The sequence below is a fragment of the Moschus berezovskii genome, chromosome 11, assembly GCF_049115385.1.
Source record: "Moschus berezovskii isolate FMDL1 chromosome 11, NW_MosBer_1.0, whole genome shotgun sequence".
Lineage (NCBI taxonomy): Eukaryota > Metazoa > Chordata > Mammalia > Artiodactyla > Moschidae > Moschus > Moschus berezovskii.
The window spans coordinates 582,342-604,022 of NC_142470.1; the positions used below are offsets into that span (position 1 = coordinate 582,342).

At 62.5% G+C, this 21,681-nt stretch overlaps 3 protein-coding genes across 23 annotated transcripts in view; 2 read left to right on the forward strand and 1 right to left on the reverse strand.

Moving 5' to 3' along the window:
* The first annotated feature begins 1,968 nt into the window (after nt 1–1,968).
* ENTPD8 (ectonucleoside triphosphate diphosphohydrolase 8) lies at nt 1,969–4,891 on the forward strand. Of its 2 annotated transcripts, XM_055400586.2 has the most exons (9): nt 1,969–2,284; nt 2,366–2,483; nt 2,983–3,133; nt 3,236–3,395; nt 3,477–3,707; nt 3,779–4,039; nt 4,216–4,326; nt 4,466–4,603; nt 4,700–4,891. In XM_055400586.2, exons 1-9 carry the CDS (start codon nt 2,159–2,161, stop codon nt 4,889–4,891), a joined length of 1,488 nt encoding a protein of 495 aa, XP_055256561.2. In that variant the 5' UTR covers nt 1,969–2,158. The 2 variants fall into 2 exon arrangements, with proteins under 2 accessions (XP_055256561.2, XP_088697827.1); XM_088841701.1 differs by lacking the exon at nt 4,216–4,326.
* A 421-nt stretch (nt 4,892–5,312) lies between these two features.
* NOXA1 (NADPH oxidase activator 1) lies at nt 5,313–14,221 on the reverse strand. Of its 7 annotated transcripts, none has more exons than XM_088840982.1 (14): nt 13,775–14,221; nt 11,624–11,706; nt 10,692–10,800; nt 9,932–10,066; nt 9,567–9,674; nt 8,733–8,810; nt 8,459–8,502; nt 7,911–8,037; nt 6,726–6,765; nt 6,279–6,433; nt 6,010–6,164; nt 5,735–5,846; nt 5,542–5,656; nt 5,313–5,454 (listed from the first exon to the last, which is right to left on the reverse strand). In XM_088840982.1, the coding sequence occupies exons 1-14, from the start codon at nt 13,949–13,951 to the stop codon at nt 5,432–5,434; spliced, it is 1,461 nt and encodes a 486-aa protein (XP_088697108.1). In that variant the 5' UTR covers nt 13,952–14,221; the 3' UTR covers nt 5,313–5,431. The 7 variants fall into 7 exon arrangements, with proteins under 7 accessions (XP_088697108.1, XP_088697107.1, XP_088697104.1 ...); XM_088840981.1 differs by having other exon boundaries at nt 5,313–5,462; nt 13,835–14,211; XM_088840978.1 differs by having other exon boundaries at nt 5,313–5,462; nt 13,775–14,210.
* An 84-nt stretch (nt 14,222–14,305) lies between these two features.
* The window catches only part of EXD3 (exonuclease 3'-5' domain containing 3), an 82,172-nt gene continuing 74,796 nt past the window's right edge, over nt 14,306–21,681 (forward strand). For 8 of the 14 annotated variants that reach the window (XR_016038512.1, XM_088840974.1, XM_055401261.2 and 5 more), the window contains exons 1-2: nt 14,307–14,431; nt 18,133–18,406. The gene's annotated coding sequence lies outside the window, so the exon portion shown is untranslated. Of the gene's footprint in view, nt 14,432–14,467; nt 15,374–18,132; nt 18,407–21,681 lie in introns of those variants that run through there. The other 6 variants (XR_016038511.1, XM_088840977.1, XM_055401260.2 and 3 more) reach the window with 5 other exon arrangements.

Sequence of the window (21,681 nt, forward strand, 5' to 3'; positions counted from 1 at the left end):
TCACGCTAGAGAGCATCTGGGCAGGGTTTGAAAATCCATTTTTGTTCGTTTGTTTGGCTGCGTTGGGTCTCTGCTGCCGCTCGCGGGATCTTTAGTTTCGGCACACAGACTCAACTTGTGGCTCGTAGCCTTAGCTGCCCGGTGGCGTGTGGAACCTTAGTTCCCTGACCAGGGATCAAACCATGTCCCCTGGGGTCCGTGGGCTGTCCTGAGGTGAACCCAGCAGTCAGTCTCCAGGCGGGCAGTAAGGCACAGGTGCTGTGAAGCCTGCGTGTGCTCGTCCACGGCCACGCCTCGCCGCTGCGGAGCGGGGTCCCGCGGCCTCCAGCACCAGGGGCTCAGCTCCCTGGGGCAGCCCGGCTCCTCGCAGGCCCCGGGGAGCTGCCGGGTCTCCCCTCGAGCTGAGGGAAGCAGCCAGGCTCGGTCGCCTCTGACTCCCTCGCAAGGACAAAACATCAGCGAGGGGCGCCGAGAGCTGGGGACTGGGCCAGGCCGTAGGGAGCTAGGGGACCCTGGCCGGGGGGCTGCGATCACACGAATGGACACGTGTGCAGAAAAGGGGCAGCTTGGCTGGACGCGGGGACATGGCCTGATCCGCCCCCTCCTGCCTTCCAGCCTCTGCTCGGGCTGAGTCCTGGGCCTCAGGCCTTTGCAGTCACCTGACTCCAACCTGCCCTTTGCCCAGTCCTGGCGCTGGCCTCTTCTGGGGAAGGGCGGGGTCAGAGGGCAAAGTCTGAGCAGCTCCCAGGAGGGACCCCTCTGGGCGGGGGCGGGGTGGTGACCCAGGGTGGGGGCAGGCGGCAGGGGCCGTCAGCTGCCCGCGGGGAGCAGGCTGGGGGTGGGTGGGGCGGTGACGGGGGTGGGGTGGCAGCAGGCAGTAGGCAGACAGGTGCCTGGAGCCAGCGGACGGTCCAGCTCCCCGCTCGCGGCCTCCTGCAGCTCGTCAACTGCCCAGGTGAGGGGCGCTCAGGCCGTGGGGGCATCTACCCAGCTCCTGCCCACCCCCGGGGGCTCAGGGCACTGTGCACCCTGGAGGTGGGTGTGGGGCAGGGTCCTTGTGTCCCTGGTTCCTGCCCGTCTCTGACGTGGCCTGCAGCTCGGGGACAGAGGCTGAGTCCCGGGGGGACGGCAGCTCAGGCAGGTCACCCGCCCTCTCTGAGCCTTGGTCTTCCCCCTTACAATGGGAACATGACCTCGCTCGGAGGCCCCACTCCTGTGCTGGCCTGGGGCCCGGGGCCCGGCAATCGGCAGGGAGGAGGACGCCTCCGGGAGCATCTGCGCTCCTGCAGACACGACGCGGCAGAGTCCACGACCTCAGGGTCCTGATGGCCTGACCCTTCCTATGGCAGCGCCGCCGGCCCAAGGCTCCCGGTGACTCCTGTGCCCGGGGCCGCTCAGGGGCATGGGGTGGGGCTGGCGGGGCCTCGGACGCTGAGCGGTGCTCAGCCCCGGGCGAACCTCATGGCTGGGTCAGCCTGGGCCCACTGCCGAGGGTCAGTCGTGGGGCCGGGGAAAAATGTCAGAATCAGATCAGAGAGGCGCAAGGTGGGGCTTTTAAACAGAAACCAGGTGCCTCAGTTCAGAGTTCCTCCGCCCTTCGGGAGAAACAACGCACTTTCTGGGACCCTCCTGACCTCATTCACCGGCTCCATGCGGGCAGCTTGGCAACAGTGGGATGGCCAGGCAGGTTCCTATCCCAGCCTGGTTCAGGCCTGACCTCAGGGCTCTTAGAAAACACCCTGGGAGAGGCCTGAGGTGGGGGCCGCAGGGAGGAGCCTGGTAGGTGGGAGAGGTGGGGTCCTGGGTCCCCGAGTTCAGTGTGGAGCTGGGAGTCCTGCCCGGTGCGGGTTGGGAGGGGAGCGGGGTCCTGGGGGTGGGGGGAGAGGGGCTCCCAAACAACAGGGGGCTGGCTCGCTGGGCCCTGGTGTGACCCCAGCGCCCCCTCCACGCTGTATGTGGCCGGTTAAATTGCCAGACTGGGCATCCTGGCGCCTGGCCCCTGCAGCCCATCTGATGCCATGCATAGGGCGGGCACCCCGGCTCTGCAGTGTGGTCCTTGGCCCTGCCCGTTGACCTGCAGGAGTGGGTCGCCTGAGCCCCAGGGAGGACGAAGGGCGCTCCAGCCAGCGGAGTCGGGGTGCCCCCTGCGGTCCCCGCCATGGGGCTGACCTGGAAGCAGCGGGTCTTCACGGCGCTGCTGGGCACCACAGCGGCCTCAGGTCTCACCGCGCTCCTTCTCATCCTGGTGGGGACCATCAACACCCTCCTGTCTCCAGACACCAAGGTGCACCCCTGGGCCCTCCCGGAGAGGCTGGGCTGGGCCGCACCCGCCCCCACGCCCTCCTGACCCCGGTGTCACCCCCAGTTCGGGATCGTGTTCGACGCCGGGTCCTCCCACACGTCCCTCTTTGTGTATCAGTGGCCAGCCAACAAGGAGAACGACACGGGTGTGGTCAGCCAGGCCCTGGCCTGCCAGGCGGAAGGTCAGTGGACAGTCTGCAAGTGGCGGACGGGGCTGGGAGCTGCCAGCCGCTGCCCACCTGGGCTCTCAGCTGGACGGGGCTTTGGGAAGCGGTGGTGCAGGCTGGAGCCAGGCAGCAGCAATCAACCTGAAGGAAAAGGGCTCAGAGAGGTCCAGTGAGTTGCCCAAGGGGCCCAGCTGGTCAGTGGGTGCTGGGCCAGGGCTCCGGCATGGGCCTACCTGAACCTCTCCCCGTGTGCCTCCAATTCCCCTCCTCCGTCTCTTGTAAGGACACTCGTCGTCGGGTTTAGAGCCCACCCAGGGAAGCCAGGTCATCTCGTCTTCAGACCCCTAACTTAATTACATCTGCAGAGACCTTTCCACAAACACAGTCCCCTTTGCAGGCTCTGAGGGTGAGGACGGGGACTCGTCTTTGCAGGGCGACCTTTCCACCTCCCTCAGGGCTGCTCAGCTCCGCCAGCCTCGGGACCTGAGGCCTCACCTTGGGTGCTGTGTTCCAGGGCCTGGAATCTCTTCCTACGCCTCTGACCCTGCGCGGGTTGGTGAGAGCCTGCAGGGCTGCCTGGAGGAGGCGCTAGCACTGATCCCAAAGGCCAAGCATCACGAGACACCCATGTTCCTGGGGGCCACTGCCGGCATGAGGCTGCTCAGGTGAGGGGCTGGCATGGGGTCCACGCCCCCCTGGGGCTGAAGCGCTAGCCAGGTCGGAACAGGGGCAGCTCCTGCCAACTCTGCCCCACCCGCCCTGTGCAGCCGCAAGAATCGCTCCCAGGCGGAGAATGTCTTCGCAGCAGTCAGCCGGGCCCTGGGCCAGTCCCCGGTGAACTTCCGGGGCGCAGAGCTCCTGACAGGACAGGATGAGGGCGCCTTTGGTTGGATCACCATCAATTACGTCCTGGGCCTGCTGGTCAAGGTGCCACGGGCGGCCCCAGGGCGGGAAGGCAGGGGAGAGGGGTGGCCAGGCCGGGACTCAGTGACCCCTGTCTGTGCCCAGTACTCCTTCTCTGGAGAATGGATCCGGCCCCTGGAGGAGACAATGGTCGGCGCCCTGGACATGGGTGGGGCCTCCACCCAGATCACCTTTGTGCCTGGAGGCCCCATCCTGGACAAGACCAGCCAGGCCACCTTCCGCCTCTATGGTACCGACCACACCGTCTACACCCACAGCTACCTCTGCTTCGGGCGTGACCAGGCGCTGAGCAGGCTGCTGGCAGAGCTGGTGCAGGTGGGCTTGCGTCCCGGGGAGGGTGGGGGGCCGGCCGGGCCGGGGCTCTGAGCGGATCCGTCCTCCTGCAGGCCAGCTCGGGCCTCCTGGTCCGCCACCCCTGCTACCACAGCGGCTACCGGGACACTCTGGCCCTGGCGTCCCTGTACGAGTCGCCCTGCGTCCTGGCGGCGCCCCTGGACCTCAGCCAGAACCTCACCGTGGAGGGTGCGGGGAACCCGGGGGCCTGTGTCGAGGCCCTCCGGAAGCTCTTCAACTTCTCCAGCTGTGACGGCCGAGAAGACTGTGCCTTCGCCGGTGTCTACCAGCCCCCCGTGCAGGGCCAGTTCTATGTGAGCCCCCGGCCTGCCCTCAGGGCCCAGCTTCCTCCTGGAGGCTGAGGGTCCCAACCCCTGGCACCCTTGGGGAGCCTGGGACCCCAGGTGGGGAGGGTTAGGGCTGAGCCCAGCTCACCCTGGGCCCCTGCCCCAGGGCCCCACCCACAAGGGCACATCTCCCCTCCCCACAGGCTTTCTCCAACTTCTACTACACCTTCCACTTCCTGAACCTCACCTCCAGGCCATCACTGAGCGTGGCCAACGCCACCATCTGGGAGTTCTGCCTGCAGCCCTGGAAGCTGGTGGGTGGGCCTGGGCTGCCCTCCCCAACCTGGGCCCCGGGCTGCAGACTCACCAAGCGGGGGCAGGGCGCCTCTGAGCGGGACCTGCCTGGGGTGGGGGGAGGTCTGGAGAGGGGCTCACTGGGCTCCCGGCCCCCAGGTGGAGGCGAGTGCGCCCCCGGGCCAGGACCGCTGGCTGCGGGACTACTGTGCATCGGGCCTGTACATCCTCACACTCCTGGTCGAGGGCTACGGGTTCAGCGAGGAGTCCTGGGGCAGCATCGAGTTCCGCCAGCAGGTGGCAGCTGGAGGGCCTGGGGGCCAGGGAGGGGTGGGGCTCCAGGGCCAAAGCCCACGGCCCTGACTGGAGCCCCGGCCGGGGTGTGGCCCACAGGCTGGCGGCACTGACATCGGCTGGACGCTGGGCTACATGCTGAACCTGACCAACCTGATCCCGGGCGAGGTGCCCACCCGGTGGCGAGCACAGAGCTTTGGCGTCTGGACGGCCGGGGTCGTCTTCGTGGTGCTCACGCTCGCAGCCACGCTGGGGGCCGTGGCGGTGCAGGTCTTCTGGCTCCAGGACTAGGCCAGTGGCCCCTGATGCTGGCCGCCGAGGCCCAGTGCCCAGCCTGGCCACCTGGGCTGGCCAGTCCCCATCAGGAGCCTTGGCCCTCGTCCTGGGGACTCTGACCGGCCGTCAGACAGCCCCCTTCTGTCCCCAGGGCTGCCCTGGCCGTGGAGGCTGTGAAGGCCCCTACCATAGCTCCCGGCTCCCAGCACCCCGGCCTGTCTCCTGGGACCATCTGCACAGAAGCCAGGCTGTCGGGACCAGTGAAGCACCTAGACTGCTGACAGAAGACTGACAGGTGCCTGGGGCGGCCGGCTCTTTGGGAGGGGCTGGCCGTGGGCCGTGGGGTCTCCGGCAGAGCCAGTGTCCAGCTCCGTGGGGTTCTCCCGAGCGGCCCACCCGCACTGCTGGAAGCCTAGTCAGGCCCAGAGACAGGTCACACGTGGGAGACAGAGGCCTTTATTAAACCCTCCCCGCCAAGGCCTCCTCCGCCGAGCTCCTCAGGCGTGCCGCACAACCGGGCCCACGAAGCTCTTGGGGAAGATGCCGACGCGGCCGTCACAGTGGCCCTCCAGCCACGCCTGGTCCACTGCGGGTGTCGGGGCGTCACTGAGTCTGCGTGCAGACCCCGGTCAGGCACCCCCCAGCCTGGGCAGCGCAGGCTCTACCTTCACATAGGACATCCACGATGTCTCCCGGCTGCAAGGCCAGATCCTCAGGCCTCTGGGCGGAGTAGACGTGCTGGGCCACCACCTGGTAGAGGACCGGTCGGCCGCCCACTCCCTGTGGCAGGGCGAGGGCCGGAGCATGAGCGCAGCCCCAGGAGAAGGGCCGATCGACCCCTGCGCCCACCCTGCTCACCCGGCACTGCAGCTGCAGACCCCCGGGGCCGGCCGCGTCCTGCCAGGCCTTCCGCAGTGCCTCCTCCCCAGAGAGGGGCACCCAGCGCCTGTCCTCGCTGGGGTCTTGGTAGCTGCAAAGAGACGCCTCAGAGAGGGCTGCGCGGGCGAGGGGCTCTGGAGGGCGCTAACCTCTGACCTCGAAAGCCTCTGACAGGCCCGGTCCTCCTGCAGGCCCAGCCGAGAGTCGCCCCGACTGGAGCCCCCTTCCTGCCCCACCACATCGTCCCAGCCCACCTGAGCTGGGCACACTGGGCATGGGCGGGCAGGGCCTGGCTCATCAGGGCCCGCAGGCTGGACAGGTCAGCTCCTCTCGGGGCCGTCAGGCTCAGGGTGAGGGCACACTGCACAGTTACGGTCACCAAGCACTCAGAGTCCCCCGAAGTCACTTCCTGGGTGCAGGCAGAACTGTGGTTGGGCCTCAAGGTGCCAGGTCTGGCCGGGGTGGGCTTCAGGCCCAGGGGGCAGGGCAGGGGTTGAGAGGTTGGGAGGCAGGGGCCACGGACTTGGGAGGCTTCCTCGGCTGGATTGGAGGGGGGCCTGGTCTTGGGGCCCCCATGTCCCTGGGGAGTGGGGGTGACGTGAGAGCTGCTGGCTCTTATCCCAGCACTGGCGGGTTCCTCGGAGAAGCCAGGGCCGGGCCTCCTGGCCAACAGCAGCCCTGCGGGGAAGAAGGATGGGGAGCCAGGAAGTCAGGTGACTGCTGCCCCCAGAGGGGAGCACAGCAGAGCAGGGGCTGCTGGCACCCCGCCCCTGGGAACCACAAGGCCACCAGCTTCCTCCTTGGAGGACAAAGCAGCTGCTCCCAGCACACCCCCCAGATGCCTGCCTGGGCCCTGAGAGCACCCCACCCCCCACGGGGCCCTTGGAGCACCCTGCCCCCCATGGGGCCCTGAGAGCACCACGCCCCCCATGGGCCCTCACACCCTGCCCCCTGCCACTCAGGGCCTCACCTGGAGGAACCTGCTGGCCAACGTGCTCCCTGTGGGCACTCTGCAAGGAAAGCCACAAGCTGGGGCTCTGCTGGGCCTCAGGTCGGGGCAGGGGGTGGGGGCAAGGGCTCTGCTGGGCCCAGCAGACCCGGGGGATGAGGGGCGCAGCCTGCAAGATGGCCCGGCTGGGCAGGAGGCCACCAGTCCAGCCCTGTCACGGGTGAATCTGGAGCATGAACCAGGTCCCTACGGAGACGACAGACAGGGCGCAGTGCCTGTGGGTGCGGACCTGTCTTCCCCTGGCCCGCCAGGAGGTGGCGGCAGCAGCTGAGGGGTCCTGGCGGACCCGGGAGGCTAGAGCTGAAGCCCGGGACCTGCTGGAAGTCACTCTGTGCCGGGACCGTAAGCCGCGGGTGTGCTGCCAGCAGGATGACACAGAGCCCCCAGCCCAGGCCACGCTGACCCGCAGACGAGACCCTGACTTCAGGGTGGACTCAGCGGGCTGAGTTTGCACATGAAGCAAATCTGCCGGCAGCTAAAAGTAGTCAAGGAGCTGCTGCCGTTCTATCTAGAAGGCCTAGTGCTCAGCACGGCAGTGACGAACTGACGGCTTTCAAGAGCACTGATCAGCCCACCAGTGAGCTGGACCTCAATGGACAAGGAGGAGGACGGACCGTCTCGTTCTCACCCGAGCCCTTTGATAAAGCGAACACACAAGTTAACTTTTTCTGTGGTTAACTCTAACTTCCTCACGATGGCGTCGCGGCTCCTGGCGCCCCACCCCTTGAGGCACACCTGTCCCGCACACCTGCCCTGAGAAGCCCGGGCCGACCCCTCCTCAGCTGCACGTGGCCCCTGGCACATCTCAGGGAGCCCCGAGTCCAGGAAGGAAGGCCGGGCACCCCAGCTGAGGGGCGGAAGCCTCACGGCTGATGCACGCACTGCAGCCCCTCCCAGGTCTGGGGTGGGGAGCACCTGTGAACGTCCGTGTGTCCCCAACTCCTGGCATCTGGTCACTGCAGCTGGCTCCCACCCAGCCCCTGGCCTGCCTAAGGAAGCCGAAGCCCTGTCCCCAGTAGGCGATGAGGCAAGCTGCCTGGCCTGAGACCCTCGCCGGGCCCCGCTGGGGCTGGTCCCCAAGCCCAGCCTGGGGTGGGGATCTTGCAAATGCTGTGGCCCCTGCCAGCCCTGCTGGGGCTCACCCACCTCGAGGGTGACTGGCGTGTCCTGCTCGTGCTGCCCAGCCTGGCCGGAGCTGACCTCCATCTCCACGTCAGCGGGTGTCCTGGGGCTGCAGGGGGTGCCAGCTCTGCCGGGGGCAGTGTCACGAGCCCTGGAGGGGAGGCACCCTCATTCCCAGGTCTTACCCACGGGCAAGGCCTCGTGAAAGGTGGGCCTGAAGAGCCCCAAGCTGGAGAGGAGCACCCTGCTCAGAGGGCCACCTGCAAGGCTGCGTCTGGTGGGCTTTCCCTGCAGCCTGTGGACAGCTGCACCCCACTGGCGCCTCTGGTGCCCCCTGGCCTGAGTGGGGTGGGCTCTCCCCCTGGGGGCAGGATGGGCTCGGGACAAATGGGAGGGCGCCCCCAGCACACCGGGACCCTGGACAGTCTGGAAGGGGGACAGGCCACCCTGGCCCCTGGTCCCTGGCCCCAAGTGGCTGCAGCGGGTCTGCCCAGAAGCTCCAGCATCAGGCTGGGAGGCAGGCCTCCTGGGGCCCCTGCTGACAGGAGAAGTGGGTGCTGACTCCTTCCTACCGTGCAGTAGCCCCGGGCCTGGCTTCACCACGCGCTTCCAGAGCCTGTGGACACAGACGACCCCTCCTCAGGACGCATACCCCCAGAAACCCTGGGGGGCATGGCTGCAGAGTTTTCACTGGCTCTCATCAGGATGGGCCGCCCCCTAAGTTTAGATCTCAGGGACACGGGGAGCCACGGGGAGGATTCAGGCACCCTGAAGGGTAAAGAATCTGGGAGGCCCCGGCCTGCAAATGCCAGAGGAGACGCAGGGGGCGGGAGGCGGCTCGCCTACCTGTGGCTGTGGCAGGGCGACCCCCTGTGAGTCGGCAGGGAGGGTGGAGGCCAGCACCTGTGAGTGACAGCAGGGCCGCTGCCCAGCGGTGCCCCCAAGTCCCCCGCCTCAGCGGTGCCCGGGGCCCGCTGCCCAGCGGTGCCCCCAAGTCCCCCGCCTCCTGGCTTATCCGTGTGACTTATTTCTAGTTCCACTTTTAAAGTGTTCTTATTTCATAGAAACGGTCACCTCCTGGGGTAAGGGCTACACGTAGGTGGATTAATGCAGCTCAGAATCACCTCCTCCGGCTAAGATACCCAGTGCCTGGCCCTGGGTGACCAGGGCGTCAGGGGCCCTGGGCCACAGCTGGAGACCAGAGTGAGCATTCCTTGTGCACAGGGAGCCCTCTTTCCCTGCACACCAGCCCACCCTGGGCGAGCTGCACCCCATCAGCCGGCGATTTTGCTGGTGCTGCCTGCCCGGACCCCAGGCTGGGCAGAGTGGCTGGGCCAGACTGCCCTGTTCCTCCAGGGTCCTGCCCCCTGAGGCCGAAACGCAGGGCGAGGTTGAAGCCAGGAGAGCGAGGCTGGGGCTGAGGCAGGCAGGGCCGCGCCGGCTGGGGGTCCGCAGCGGCTTCCAGTGGCTCCACCCCCAGGTCCCAGGACCCATCCGTGAGCCCGTCTAGAGGCGCTGCCACCCCCGGGAGCCTCGTGCCCCCTCCCACCCCAAGGCCTTGATGACCCCAGCACTCAGGACAGTGTGAGCTCAGCAGGGCCTGGCCCCCCGCCCTGCAGCCTGCTGGTGCCGCTGGCCCTCAGCCCTGGACCCAAGCAGCAAGAAGCCGCCTCCTTTTACCTTGGCCTTGCCCAGGAAATCCACAGGCTCCAGGTGCTCCACTTGCCACCTATGGGGCCGGAAGACCTCACCCCTGGGGACCTGCCGAGGCTGCAGGGGGACCTGTTTCTGGAGGGGGCCGGACAGGACAGCCCTGAGTGCCAGGAGCCGCCCGGGGCCTCAGAGCAGGACGGCCCATCCCCCAGCTCCCATGGCCCGTGGGAGGCCCATCCCCTCAGGGCAATGCAGGCCCCCCACCTCCAGATGTTTATGTCATATAGTTGGTCTTGGGGGGCTGGATGGATATGAGCCCCCAAATTGCAGGCTCTGGGCCTGGCAAGCCCCCCAAGTCAGCTCAGGAGCCTGTCCCCTCTCCTGTCCCTTACCTGCACTTGGCCCAGGGCGATGTCCAGGTCGTTGCGGGCTCTTTCTGGCCCCTTGGAGATGGCATCCCCCAGGCTGCAGGCGGCCTTTGCCCAGAGCCCCAGCTGGCTCTGAACTGCAGCCACATTGAACAGCACCTGAGGGGGGCGGGGTGACGGCAGGCCCAGGACTCCCCTCCCCAACAGGGCCACCACCTGGCCCGCACCTGGCCCTGCACCCGGCCTGCACTTGGCCCCACCCCTGGCTCTGCAGCTGGCCCTGCACTGGTCCAGCCCCTGAGCTGCCCAGACACAGTCGCCCGGGGCTCTTCTAGGTGCTCCCTGGCTCCTGCCCCGGGCTGGGCTGTCTGGCTGGTTTCTCTCCAGATCCCCCAGCCAGAGCCGACCAGCCCTCCCTGCTTCTCCTCTGCTCTGAATGTCAGGCTGTCTCCCGTCTCTGGAAGCACCCGTCCAGTCTTCACTCCCATCCTGTTTGGCCTGACCCACTCCTGCCTGTGCTTCCCTGTTCCCTGAACCCCCAAGAGTCTGGGGCGCTGTCTGAGGGGCACCTCTTGTCCTTTCCTCCCCTCCTCCATGCTAGGTGATAGCAGCCAAGTCATCCAGTGCTGCTGGGAGGACAGAGCACCGCCCGGGACAGCCTCTGTCCCCGCGCTCTGCAGGGGCCGTGCGCTCCTAGAGGCCCTGCCACAGGGCTGCCCACCCAGAGACAGCCCCCAGGGCCCAGCCACACGGCCCCCTGGTGGCCTGCCCCCCGATTGCTCACCTCCCAGGCTTGTAGCTTGAACCGCAGCCCCAGCTGGGTGTAGTCGATGGCGGTGTTATCCCTCAGCTGGGCCAGGGTGTGCTGGAAGTCCGAAAGGGCCTCCTGGAACCTGTGGGCAGCAGGGGAGCCTGGCGTGGGGGCCCCAGGCGGCCCCAGGGCAAGAGATCCACCTTGGCCGGGAACCACCCCCTCCCCAGCCCCTCCTGCAGCGCAGGGGCAGCGGTGGTCGGCAGGCCTCAGCACATGGGGTCCACAGAGACGGGCTGTGCAGCATGTGGGCTCCTCCGTCTGTACCCCAGGCCCTCGCCCGAACCTCAGGGTGCAGAGTGCCCTGGGCGTGTCCTGCCTGCTTCCGGGGTCTCCGTCCCGCAGGCCTCCCAATCCAGAGCCCGGCTGGAAGCCCCAGCCCCGACCAGGATCCTCATCGCCCCTGGGGAGGCTTCTGGGCTGATGAGAAGGAGGTCACCCCAGAGCTCTCCCGCCCTGTGTAAGGCCTTCTGTGGGCGCCAGGCCTGCCCTGCAGCTCTGATTCCTTCTCTGGGAAGGGCCTGGCACAGAGAGCCAGGTGGGCAGAGGACCCCCCCCATCCTGCTGAGTCCTGGGATGCGCCATTCCTCCAGCCCTGCCCTGGGTTTCCCGAAGGCAGAATGGGCAGAATTACGCCGTCCCTGCAGTCCAGGGTGTGGGAACAGAGGAGGTGAGCCGGCAGAAGCGCTCTGTGACCTTTTCCGCACAGAGCCCAGGGTCACTGTGCGGCCCAGTGTGGGGACAGAGAAACACGCCCCCATGGGTCACGATCCTGTCCCCGGGTTCCGCAGAGCAGCCCATGGGGAGCTGGCCAGAGGAGGTGATCATAGGCAGAGAGGAGCACAGGAAGGACTCTGCAGAGACAAAGGGCCGTCAGAGAAGGAAGAGGGCACGTCTGCGTTCACCTCTCCAGCTGGAAGTTGGCCATTCCGCGCTGGAGGAAGCCGACAGCCAAGCAGGCGTCCTTGGTCACCGCCTGGTCAAATGCCTGCGGACAGAAACGACTGTGGGCTGCTCGGGCCTGTAACCCCATCACCCCCGTGTCACAGATGGGGATGCCCAGCAGTGGGTCAAGGAAGCCCGCTGGCCACCTGCAAGAGAAAGTCTCCCTTGCCTGCCCAGGGGCCTCTGAGTCCAAGGGGCGCAGGCGGCGCCACCTCAGTGCAGATCTGCCGGGTCTCCCCCGGCGTTTTCTGGTGACCGCTCAGGGGCAGTTAGGAGGCGGCACAGACCAGTGAGTTAACCAGAAGGACAAGAAATGCCCCAGCACATTGATGATAGTTATCTCCACGGGAGGGAGTAATAGTCACCTCCACAGGAGGGAGTAATAGTCGCCTCCACGGGAGGGGGTAATAGTCGCCTCCACGGGAGGGGGTAATAGTCGCCTCCACGGGAGGGAGTCCACGGCGGGGAGTAATAGTCGCCTCCACAGGAGGGAGTAATAATCACCTCCACGGGAGGGAGTAATAGTCGCCTCCACGGGAGGGAATAATAGTTTTCTCCACGGGAGGGGGTTACGTTGGCTGTTGTCTCTTTCAAGCCCTAGTTTTGGTAGTTCACACAAAAAGACACACGTCTCATCTATTAGAAAGAACAACAGCACGAAAGTCTTAATACGTGTGTGAAGCCCAGCTCTTCCTGAAACTGAACTCAGAAATGATGTCGTCTATTCATAAGGACAAAAGCCATCAGTTAAACACAAGCAAAAGGAGTGCATACAGCAGCCATCAAGTTAAATACAGGCAACTGGAGGGATGTCATGGTCCCACTCTAACAAACCTGGCTGAGTGGGGGGCTTGTTGAGCTGAGTCTGACCGAGGTTGAGGGTCATCACTTGGGCACTGATGTGGCTGCTCAGCACACAGAGCAACCGGATCGGAGCTTCTGGGGGGCTCCTGCCAGAGACGGAGCCCCAGCTCCCCTCACCCTGAGGGCTCCTGCCGGAGACGGAGCCCCAGCTCCCCTCACCCTATCCAAGTCAGCTTTGTTGATTGTAGCCATTCCATCTGCTTTTTAAAATTTCCAACAAACATGCCTCTGCTCCTCCATCTCCGATCAGGGTGGAGGAGAATTTAATGTGCACACCCTTGGCCCGGAACCACTGTCCCCTCTCTCTGATTAAATCGAGGTTTAGAGGAGTTAGTGACTGGACTGGCCTCGTTCCACTGACTCCGTGGTGTCCCATGATGACATCTCCATTGCTGGATAACATTTTAACACTGACATTGCTGCTGAGATAACTGTAGATTCGGACACATATGTGAGGAACGACAGGGCAGGCCCCTTGGACACGTTTTCAGTAGCCATCGTCACTGGCCTGAACAACGCAGGAAGCTGGCTCTTTCTGGGGGCCCTCGGGGAACCCGAGCAGCGTGCAGGGTGCTACTGCTTTTTGTCATTGCTCACAGGATGTGCACTGCCATGATGAACCTGGAGGCTTAAAGGGCAGGGATGACCCTGCCAGGCCCTCAGCAGAGGCAGGCGTGTGTGTGCCCGTGCATACATCTGGCTCTTGGTTCTGCTTTGGGGAGTGGGTGAGGGACAGGTGAGCACACAGATCTGGGGTTTAGGCACCAGCCAGAGACTGTCTCCTGGCCATTGCCACAGGTTGTCTGGAGACCTGACCGAAGCCTGCACCCTCCCAGCCCATCCAGCCGCGAGCCTTTGCAGGTCCATTAGCACCTTCGCCAAGAGAGCCCGAGCCAGTGCTCACTCGGCCGGCCTTTCCGCAGGACCGCAGAGCGAGCAAACGGTCCCCACAAGTGGAGGCTGTGCTGGAGCCTTGCGACCCCACTCTGGCCCTGACGCAGCTCAACAGGGTCCCCCCGGACACACACAGGTCCCACCTGCTTAGGTGTTCGCTGAAGCAGAACGCTGGGGTGGGGGGAGTCCCCGGGTGGCCATCAGGGAAGAAGGGTGGGAGCCCTGGGCTCACCCGTGCAGCAATCGCACCGCGTATTGCCAACCCCCGCCCCGAGCACCGGCCACCAGGAGCAGAGAGCTGCATCCCCCGAGGTGGAGTCTCTGCGACCAAGCCTGGGGGCCCCCTGGCTCACCCGCAGCGCGGCCTCCGGGTCCCCGGCCAGCAGGTGCACGCAGCCCACGTTGAAGCTCACCCTGGCGGGCGGCTCCGAGACGATCGAGAAGAGGCGCAGCGCGCAGTCCCAGTCCCCGCGCGCCACGGCCTGCGCGCCCTGGTGCCAGTCGCGCAGCAGGTCCCCAAGCGAGGGCATGGCGGAGGGGACCCCGCCTGGCCCCACGCGGAAGTCGGCGCTTCCCGGCCGGATCGCGGCAGGCGCAGGGGGCGGCCGTGAGGGTCCTGCCTCGGGCCTGGGGGTGCTGGGGGCAGAGGACGGCGAGGCCGGGGCCCCGGAATCCGGAGACCAGCGCGGGCCGCGGGAGCCCTTCGAGGCGGAGAGAAGGGGCGAGGACCCGCTCCGGCGCCAGGTACTAGGTGAGGGCGGGGCGGAGCGCTGAGCGCCGGGGGCGTCAGGTGCGCAGGGGCGCCAGGGAGGCCCGCAAGCCCCGCCCCCGACCACGCCCCACAGGAGGCCCCGCCCCGCCCGGGTCGGCCCCGCCCCTCTGGACTTCCGCCCCGAGCTCCTGCAGCCGCCGCAGCCGCTGACGGCGCGCAGTAGGCCTCGGTGCGCTGGGGAAAACCATCCGGGCCCGCGCGGCCGCGCCAAGGTTCCGGGCGGACCCCGCCGTCTCAGGTAAGAGGCCCCGGGGCCGGGCCGTGAAGCGGCCCTGGGGCCCCGCGTCGGCGCCGGAGGGGCGGCTGGGACGGCTCGCGAGCCCGCCCCGTGCGGGGGTGTGCCGGGGCCGCGGGCCGGCGACCCCGGGGGGGCGTCCGTCAGGCCTCGGCCCGGCCCGTCTCGGCGGGGCTCCGGGTGTCGCGGCCTCACCGCCAACACCGGAAGCCGCTTGCTCTCCGCAGGGAAGGCGGACGCCGCCAGGGCTGTGGCGCTGGGGCTCCGTCCCGGGGGCGGCGGGCGCCCCTCCGGGTGCCGGGCCGCCCGGCGCCGCTCGTGTCTCGGCCCCGCGCTGCCCCGGGGCCTTCACAGGGCGGCCGGCGAGCAGGCCGCGCCCCTGCAGCTGTCTGCGGCGCCCACGGGCCGGGAGAGCCGCCGCGCCCCTCCGCCTCAGGGGACCTGACTGCGCTCTTTCGGCCTCAGCTGACGGGATGAGGTTCACCCCTGTCACGGGGGGTCTGCTTTCTATCGCTTTGTCTACTGTTGTAAATGTTAGTCTCATCTGGAAAATGCTTTCACCGTAACACGTGACTCTTTGACCAAACACCTGGGCACCGCGGGCCTTTCCATGCTGGCACAGAAGCGTTACCATCACCGCACGAACCTTGGAAACACTCCCGGACACAGGCTCTGCCCTTGTGCCTGAGCATCCTCCAGGGTCCAGGGAGGCGTGTGTCCTGGGCGGCTGGCAGAGAGCCACCTGCCTCCGACTCTGGCCGCCCTCCCTGCTCAGTTGGGGCTGTGACGCTGCTTCCTTCCCTGAGGACCAGAGTTGCTGAGGACAAGCCAGCAGGGCTGTGAGACGATGCTTGTCAACTGGGAAGGCCTCCTGGGCCGTGTGCCCCCGAGGAGGCTGCTCTCTCATCAGTGGGGCACTGAGGTTCCCAAACTGCCAGCCTGGAGGTGGGCACAGCCCCCACTTCTCACGTGCTTCTCTCCTCCCCGAATTCCCGTGCGGACGCTCCCTTCCTCAGACCAGACCTCCCAGGCCCCGCCTCCCACCGCCCTGCCCAGACGCTCCCTTCCTCAGACCAGACCTCCCAGCCCCCGCCTCCCACCGCCCTGCCCGGTCCGGCCTCAGGACCCCCACCTCCCTCGCAGCCCTGAGGGTCCCTGAGCCCAGCTGCGCCCTCCCACCCACCCACCTGGACCTCCTCCTTCCTGCAGCCCCCCACCCACACCCATCCTTGCAGCTCTTGCCCTCTACCCACCAAGCCCCCACCCACCAGTTAGTTCAGTTCACTTCAGTCGCTGAATCATGTCCAACTCTCTGCGACCCCATGGACTGCAGCATGCCAGGCTTCCCTGTCCGTCACCAACTCCCGGAGCTTGCTCAAACTCATGTCCATCAAGTCGGTGATGCCATCCAACCATCTCTTCCTCTGTCGTCCCCTTCTCCTCCTGCCCTCAATCTTTCCCAGCATCAGGGTCTTTTCCAGTGAGTCAGTTCTTTGCATCAGGTGGCCAAAGTATTGGAGTTTCAGCTTCAGCATCAGTCCTTTCAATGAATATTCAGGACTGATTTCCTTTAGGATTGACTAGTTTGCTCAACTTGCAGTCCAAGGGACTCTCAAGAGTCTTCTCCAACACCACAGTTCAAAAGCATCAATTTTTCAACCCTCAGCTTTCTTTACGGTCCAACTCTCACATCCATACATGACCACTGGGAAAACCATAGCTTTGACTAGACAGACCTTTGTTGGCAAAGTAATATGCTGTCTAGGTTGGTCATAACTTTTCTTCCAAGGAGCGCCCCCCAAACTCTTGTCCAGTCCCTGGTCCCTTTGTCCGGGCAGGAGAAGCCTGGCCCCGCTGACCCGTCTCTGTCCACACTGACCACGAACCTGAGGTAGGTCACGTGGGAGCTCCCCCTCCCCTGGCCCAGTCCCTTCCCTTCCCTCCTTGGCCTCACCTCCACCCATCCTGCCTCCCAGCTGGAAGGGATCCCCGGTGCCTGCACCCCAGATCTGCCTCCTCCCTGAGAACGTGCCTGCTCCCTCGGAGCACTGCCCGGTCCCCAGCGTGTCTCCCTGGGGTGCTTTCCCCCCAGGCGTCATTTCCTCTCTATATAGACGTCCTGTGTTTCTTCCCACCTTGAACAGAAAGCCCCTGCCTTCAGCCCACATGTTTCCTTGCTCCTTTATAGCCAGACTTCTCTTAAGAGTCGGCAGGATTCAGTGTCTCCGTTTCCTTTGCCAGCTGCTTTTTAGATACTGAGATGTGCTTCACAAATCATAAAGCTCATTTTTAATGTACAATTCCATGTTTTTGTCACATTCACAGAGCTGTGCCACCGTCGCCCCTAACGTGTCCCCCACTGCAGTGCCATCACCCCTGCCCCAGGCAGCCAGTCGTCCAGTGTCTGGAGTCACCTCTTCTGGACTATTCGTATAAACAGAATCACAGAACATGTAGATTTCTATCTGGTGTATCCCCCTCAGCATCGTGTCCTTGAGGTCCGCACACATTGTAGGAGGGTTATTACTTCGTCCCTCTTCAGGCTGAGTTACATCTGTTGTGTGGATGGCCCATCTTGTTGATCAAATGGACACGCACTGGGGCACTCCAGGGCGCCCACTGTCTGGCTCTCGTGAGTCACACTTGTGTGCAGTTGTTTCTGTGGCCTTGTGTTCTCTGTGCTCCTGGGTGCACACCCAGGAGTGGCGTTGGCTGGGTCAGGTGGTCACTCGGTGTAGCTCTTTGACTGTCTTTCCATAATGCTTTTTATTCTTGATCCTGCCTGGGTGCCACCCAAACTCCTGTAGGGGTTTCTGGCGGCCTCCTTGTGACTCGTCCCCCTCAGTGCCTGGCCTCTGGGACACATGTCCTTTGGCTCTCCTGTGTTCCCCATCCTTTCCATCTCCTCTGGGTTCTGTCCTGGGGCCTCTCCTCTGGGCACCTGCTCCCCCAGGTCCCTCGAATTACCCCCTGGCCGTCCTCTGTGCCCACTACTGTTGCGTTTTTCTATTTTCACAATAAGGATGAGAAAAGGGACTTCCCTGGCAGTCCAGTGGTTAAAACTCCACATGTCCAACGCAGGGAGCACAGGTTCAATCCCTGGTTCGGGAACTAAAATCCCACATGCCCTGAGGCACGGCCCCCAAAAAATAAAGATGAAAGAAAGAAGTACCATCGCTGTGCCTGCTCCTGTGGTACTACCGCTCTGCCCCCTGATGGCCCAGAGCTGGAAGCAGCCTAGATGGCCCTCGTGGGTGCTAGCCAAGCAGCCTCTGCATCCACGCCACAGGAGCCCACTCTGCAAAAGGGTTGGGCACTGGGCACACACAGCGACTCGCGTGTGTCTTAGGGGAGTGTGCCAAGTGAGCGCAGATGCACAGAGGCCAGACTGTGTGGTTCCATCTGTGCAACTTTCCTGAAATGACAGACGATGTGAATGGAGATGCGACCAGCATTGCCAGGGCCACTTGCAGATCAGGGCCTTGGGGCGACTGCAGGGGCAGCGAGGGCTACATGGCGCTGCCGCGCTTTGGCTGTCCTCTAATCCACACGACGTCCTGCTTGTGATTTGGGGTGAAAGGTAGATGGGACGTCCCTTTATTATCTATTACAAGTACATGCATATCTATAGTTATCTCAAAATGAAATGTTTAATTTAAAAAATCCTTAAGAAGGTTTCAATTACAAGTTTTTCTGTTTTACAGATACCCTGAAAGTTGGAATGATTCAATGACCTCTAAGGTTCTTCCAGCTGTGAAGAAGGTGGTTCAGAAACACTTCGTTGTGTCTGAGCTGAAATCTACTCCCTGGTAGCGGTCGAGGCGTTGGGAGCGGCTTCCATCAGGACACTATTCCGCCTCTGGCCGCGAGAGCTCCTGGTCGCTCACGTCAGCAGCGCTGCTGAAACCATTTGGAGCACACGAGTGTGTGAGGGAGCACACACCGGAGGGAGCCCGGGAGAGGGAACTGCTTCCTGAGGTAAGGACTCAGCTCAGAGACCAGCTTAGTGCTGGAACTTGCTTCCAAAGAAACTTAATAGCTGGTTAATTCTGGAGCTCACCGGTCAATCAAATGGGCAGGAGTTTTGCATATTTGGGAATTGATTTTAGCCCAAGACAAGAGTTTGGGTTTTTTTTTTTTTCCCCTTTTTAAACAATGGATGGGCACATCCAAGAAAAAAGCCAAATGCCATATAAGATTTTTCTCTCAGAAAATAAATGTAGGCTCACGTGTGACGGAGGCACTTGATGTCCAAGGTCACCACGCAGAGCCTGGGTCCCCTTGGCTGTGACTGTCACATGAGTCCATGGAGAACCTCTTGACCCAGCGCTGGGTGACCACGTTTCCCGGGGGCTCAGCACACCCACCACTTCCGCTGCTTGCACACCGCTGACCGTGAACCCGTGTACTGAGGGCCTGTCCTGCTCCCCCAGGAAGCCTTACGGAAGAAAAAGCAGCATGCCGGGAGGGGCACGTTCAGACGTGAGCAGGGCTCCCCAGCCGGGGCAGTCTGCACACCAGGGCAGCCATGCACGCAAGTGGCTCAGGGTTCATCTCCTGGAGGTTCGGAGCTGAAAGGAGAGTATAAACAGGGGAACTTGTAGTTCTGTCCTGCAGGACGCTGTGGGGAAGGGCTGCATCTCCAGGGAGCTGGGCGTTGGGTGCCCTGGACCTGCAGGCGGCTCCTCACCTGTCTCTGCTCTCACAGACAGAGCCCCTCGTGCAGTTTCAGAGCAGAGGCCACGCTGCTGCTGCTCCCTGAGCCAGTTCCCACTCGTAGGCCCCCTGCACAGCCGTGTGGTGTCCTGCCTGCGACAGCGCTGCGGCCAGGGCCCATCCCCAGGTTGTGCCCCATCTCCAGGAGAAGCCAGAATGCGCGGAAAGGGTAGGAAACATGAAGCGCACCAGCAGCGATGAGCCTGTAAAGAAGCAGCGTGTGTCCTGTGGGGTGAGCGGAGGAGCGCGCGCTGCCCCAGACGGGCAGGTGCAGCTTCTGGAGCCCAGAGGGAAGGGCCAGCCTGAGGCCCTCCAGGGGAGGTGGAGGGCCAGCCAGCGGGAAGAGGACCGTCAGGACTGTTACCACAAAAGGCGAATCCAAGAAGCCTGCATTGAACCAGAAAGCATTTATCTCTGGCGGGGAAGCAAACCAGGCCCCCCACCCAGAGTCAGAAATAAACTGAAGAAACGGAAGGAAGCAGGCAGAATTCACATAGAGACAAACAGAACGAAATGATGCCGTTTGCAGCAACATGGGTGGACCTAGGCATCATCACACGAAGTGAAGTAGGTCAGAGACGAGCATAGGCTGTCTCTCCCGTGTGGCATCTAAAATGTGAATGAAGGAACGTATCAGTGAAACAGAAACAGACCCACGGATGCAGAGGACAGACTTGTGATTACCCAAGGGGAAAGGGGGCATAGATTAGGGTTCCGAATTAACGGGTACACACAACTCTATATAAAGCAGACAGTCAACAAGGATCTATTTACTGTACGGCAAAGAGAACTATATTCAGCATCTTGTCACGACCTATATTGGAAAAGAATCTGAAAATATATATATAGTTGAAGAAAAAAAAGTTAATTAAATACTTAAATCCGGAGATATAAAATTAGTAAAACCAGAAGCTAGTTCTTTTTTAATTTTTGGCCATGTCCTGCAGCTTGAGTCCCAAAGAAAGGCAATGCCAAAGAATGTCCAAACTACTGCACAATTGCACTCATCTCACATGCCAGCAAAGTAATGCTCAAAATTCTCCAAGCTGGGCTTCGACAGTACATGGATGGAGAACTTCCAGATGTTCAAGCTGGATTTAGAAAAGGCAGAGGAACCAGAGATCAAATTGCCAACATCTGCTGGATCATAGAAAAAGCAAGAGAGTTCCAGAAAAACATCTGCTTCCTTGACTACGATAAAGCCTTTGACTGTGTGTATCAGAACAAACTGTGGGAAAATTCTTAAAGAGACGGGAATACCAGACCACTTTGCCTGCCTCCTGAGGAACCTGTATCCAGGTCAAGAAGCAACAGTTAGAACTGGATGTGGAATAGCGGACTGGTTCCAAATTGGGAAAGGAGTATGTCAGGCTGTATATTGTCACCCTGCTTATTTAACTTCTATGCAGAGTTCAGTTCAGTCGCTCAGTCGTGTCGGACTCTCCACGACCCCATGAATCACAGCGCGCCAGGCCTCCCTGTCCATCACCAACTCCCAGAGTTCACTCAAACTCATGTCCACAGAGTCGGTGATGCCATCCAGCCATCTCATTCTCCGTCGTCCCCTTCTCCTCCCTCCCCAACCTTTCCCAGCATCAGAGTCTTTTCCAGTGAGTCAACTCATCGCATGAGGTGGCCAAAGTATTGCAGTTTCAGCTTTAGCATCAGTCCTTCCAATGAACACCCAGGATCGATCTCCCCTAGAATGGACTGGTTGGATCTCCCTTCGGTATAAGGGACTCTCAAGAGTCTTCTCCAACACCACAGTTCAAAAGCATCAATTCTTCGGCAATAAGCTTTCCTCACAGTCCAACTCTCACATCCATACGTGACCACGTCATGTGAAATGCCAGGCTGGATGAATCATAAGCTGGAATCAAGATTGCCAATAAAACTATCAGTAACCTCAGATATGTAGATGACAGCACCCTTATGGCAGAAAGTAAAGAAGAACTAAAGGCCTCTTGACGAAAGTGAAAGAAGAGAGTGAAAAAGTTGGCTTAAAACTCAACATTCAACAAATGAAGATCATGGCATCCAGGCCCATCACTTCATGGCAAATAGATGGGGAAACAATGGAAATAGTGACAGACTTTATTTTGGGGGGCTCCAAAATCACTGCAGATGGTGACCGCAGCCGTAAAATTAAAAGGCGCTTGCTCCTTGGAAGGAAAGCTATGACCAATCTAGATAGCATATTAAAAACCAGAGACATTACTTTGCTGACAAAGGTCCATCTAGTCAAAGCTATGGTTTTTCCAGAGTCATGTATGGATGTGAGAGTTGGGCTGTAAAGAAAGCTGAGTGCCGAAGAATTGATGCTTTTGAACTGCGGTGTAGAAGACTCTTGAGAGTCTGTTGGACTGCAAGGGGATCAAACCAGTCAATCCTAAATGAAATCAGTCCTGAATATTCATTGGAAGGACTCATGCTGAAGCTGAAACTCCAGTACTTTGGCCACCTGATGCGAAGAACTGACTCACTGGAAAAGACCCTGATGATAGAAAAATTGAAGGCAGGAGAAGAAGGGGATGACA

Coding starts and splice junctions, on each gene's coding strand:
- ENTPD8 (XM_055400586.2), top strand. CDS start 2,159: ATGGGGCTGACCTGGAAGCAGCGGGTCTTCACGGCGCTGCTGGGCACC. Junction 2,484..2,982: donor CCTGGCCTGCCAGGCGGAAG/GTCAGTGGACAG, acceptor GCTGTGTTCCAG/GGCCTGGAATCTCTTCCTAC. Junction 3,396..3,476: donor TCCTGGGCCTGCTGGTCAAG/GTGCCACGGGCG, acceptor GTCTGTGCCCAG/TACTCCTTCTCTGGAGAATG.
- NOXA1 (XM_088840978.1), bottom strand. CDS start 13,951: ATGCCCTCGCTTGGGGACCTGCTGCGCGACTGGCACCAGGGCGCGCAG. Junction 10,067..10,691: donor TCAAGCTACAAGCCTGGGAG/GTGAGCAATCGG, acceptor CGCCCCCCTCAG/GTGCTGTTCAATGTGGCTGC. Junction 5,463..5,541: donor CGTGGATGTCCTATGTGAAG/GTAGAGCCTGCG, acceptor CGACACCCGCAG/TGGACCAGGCGTGGCTGGAG.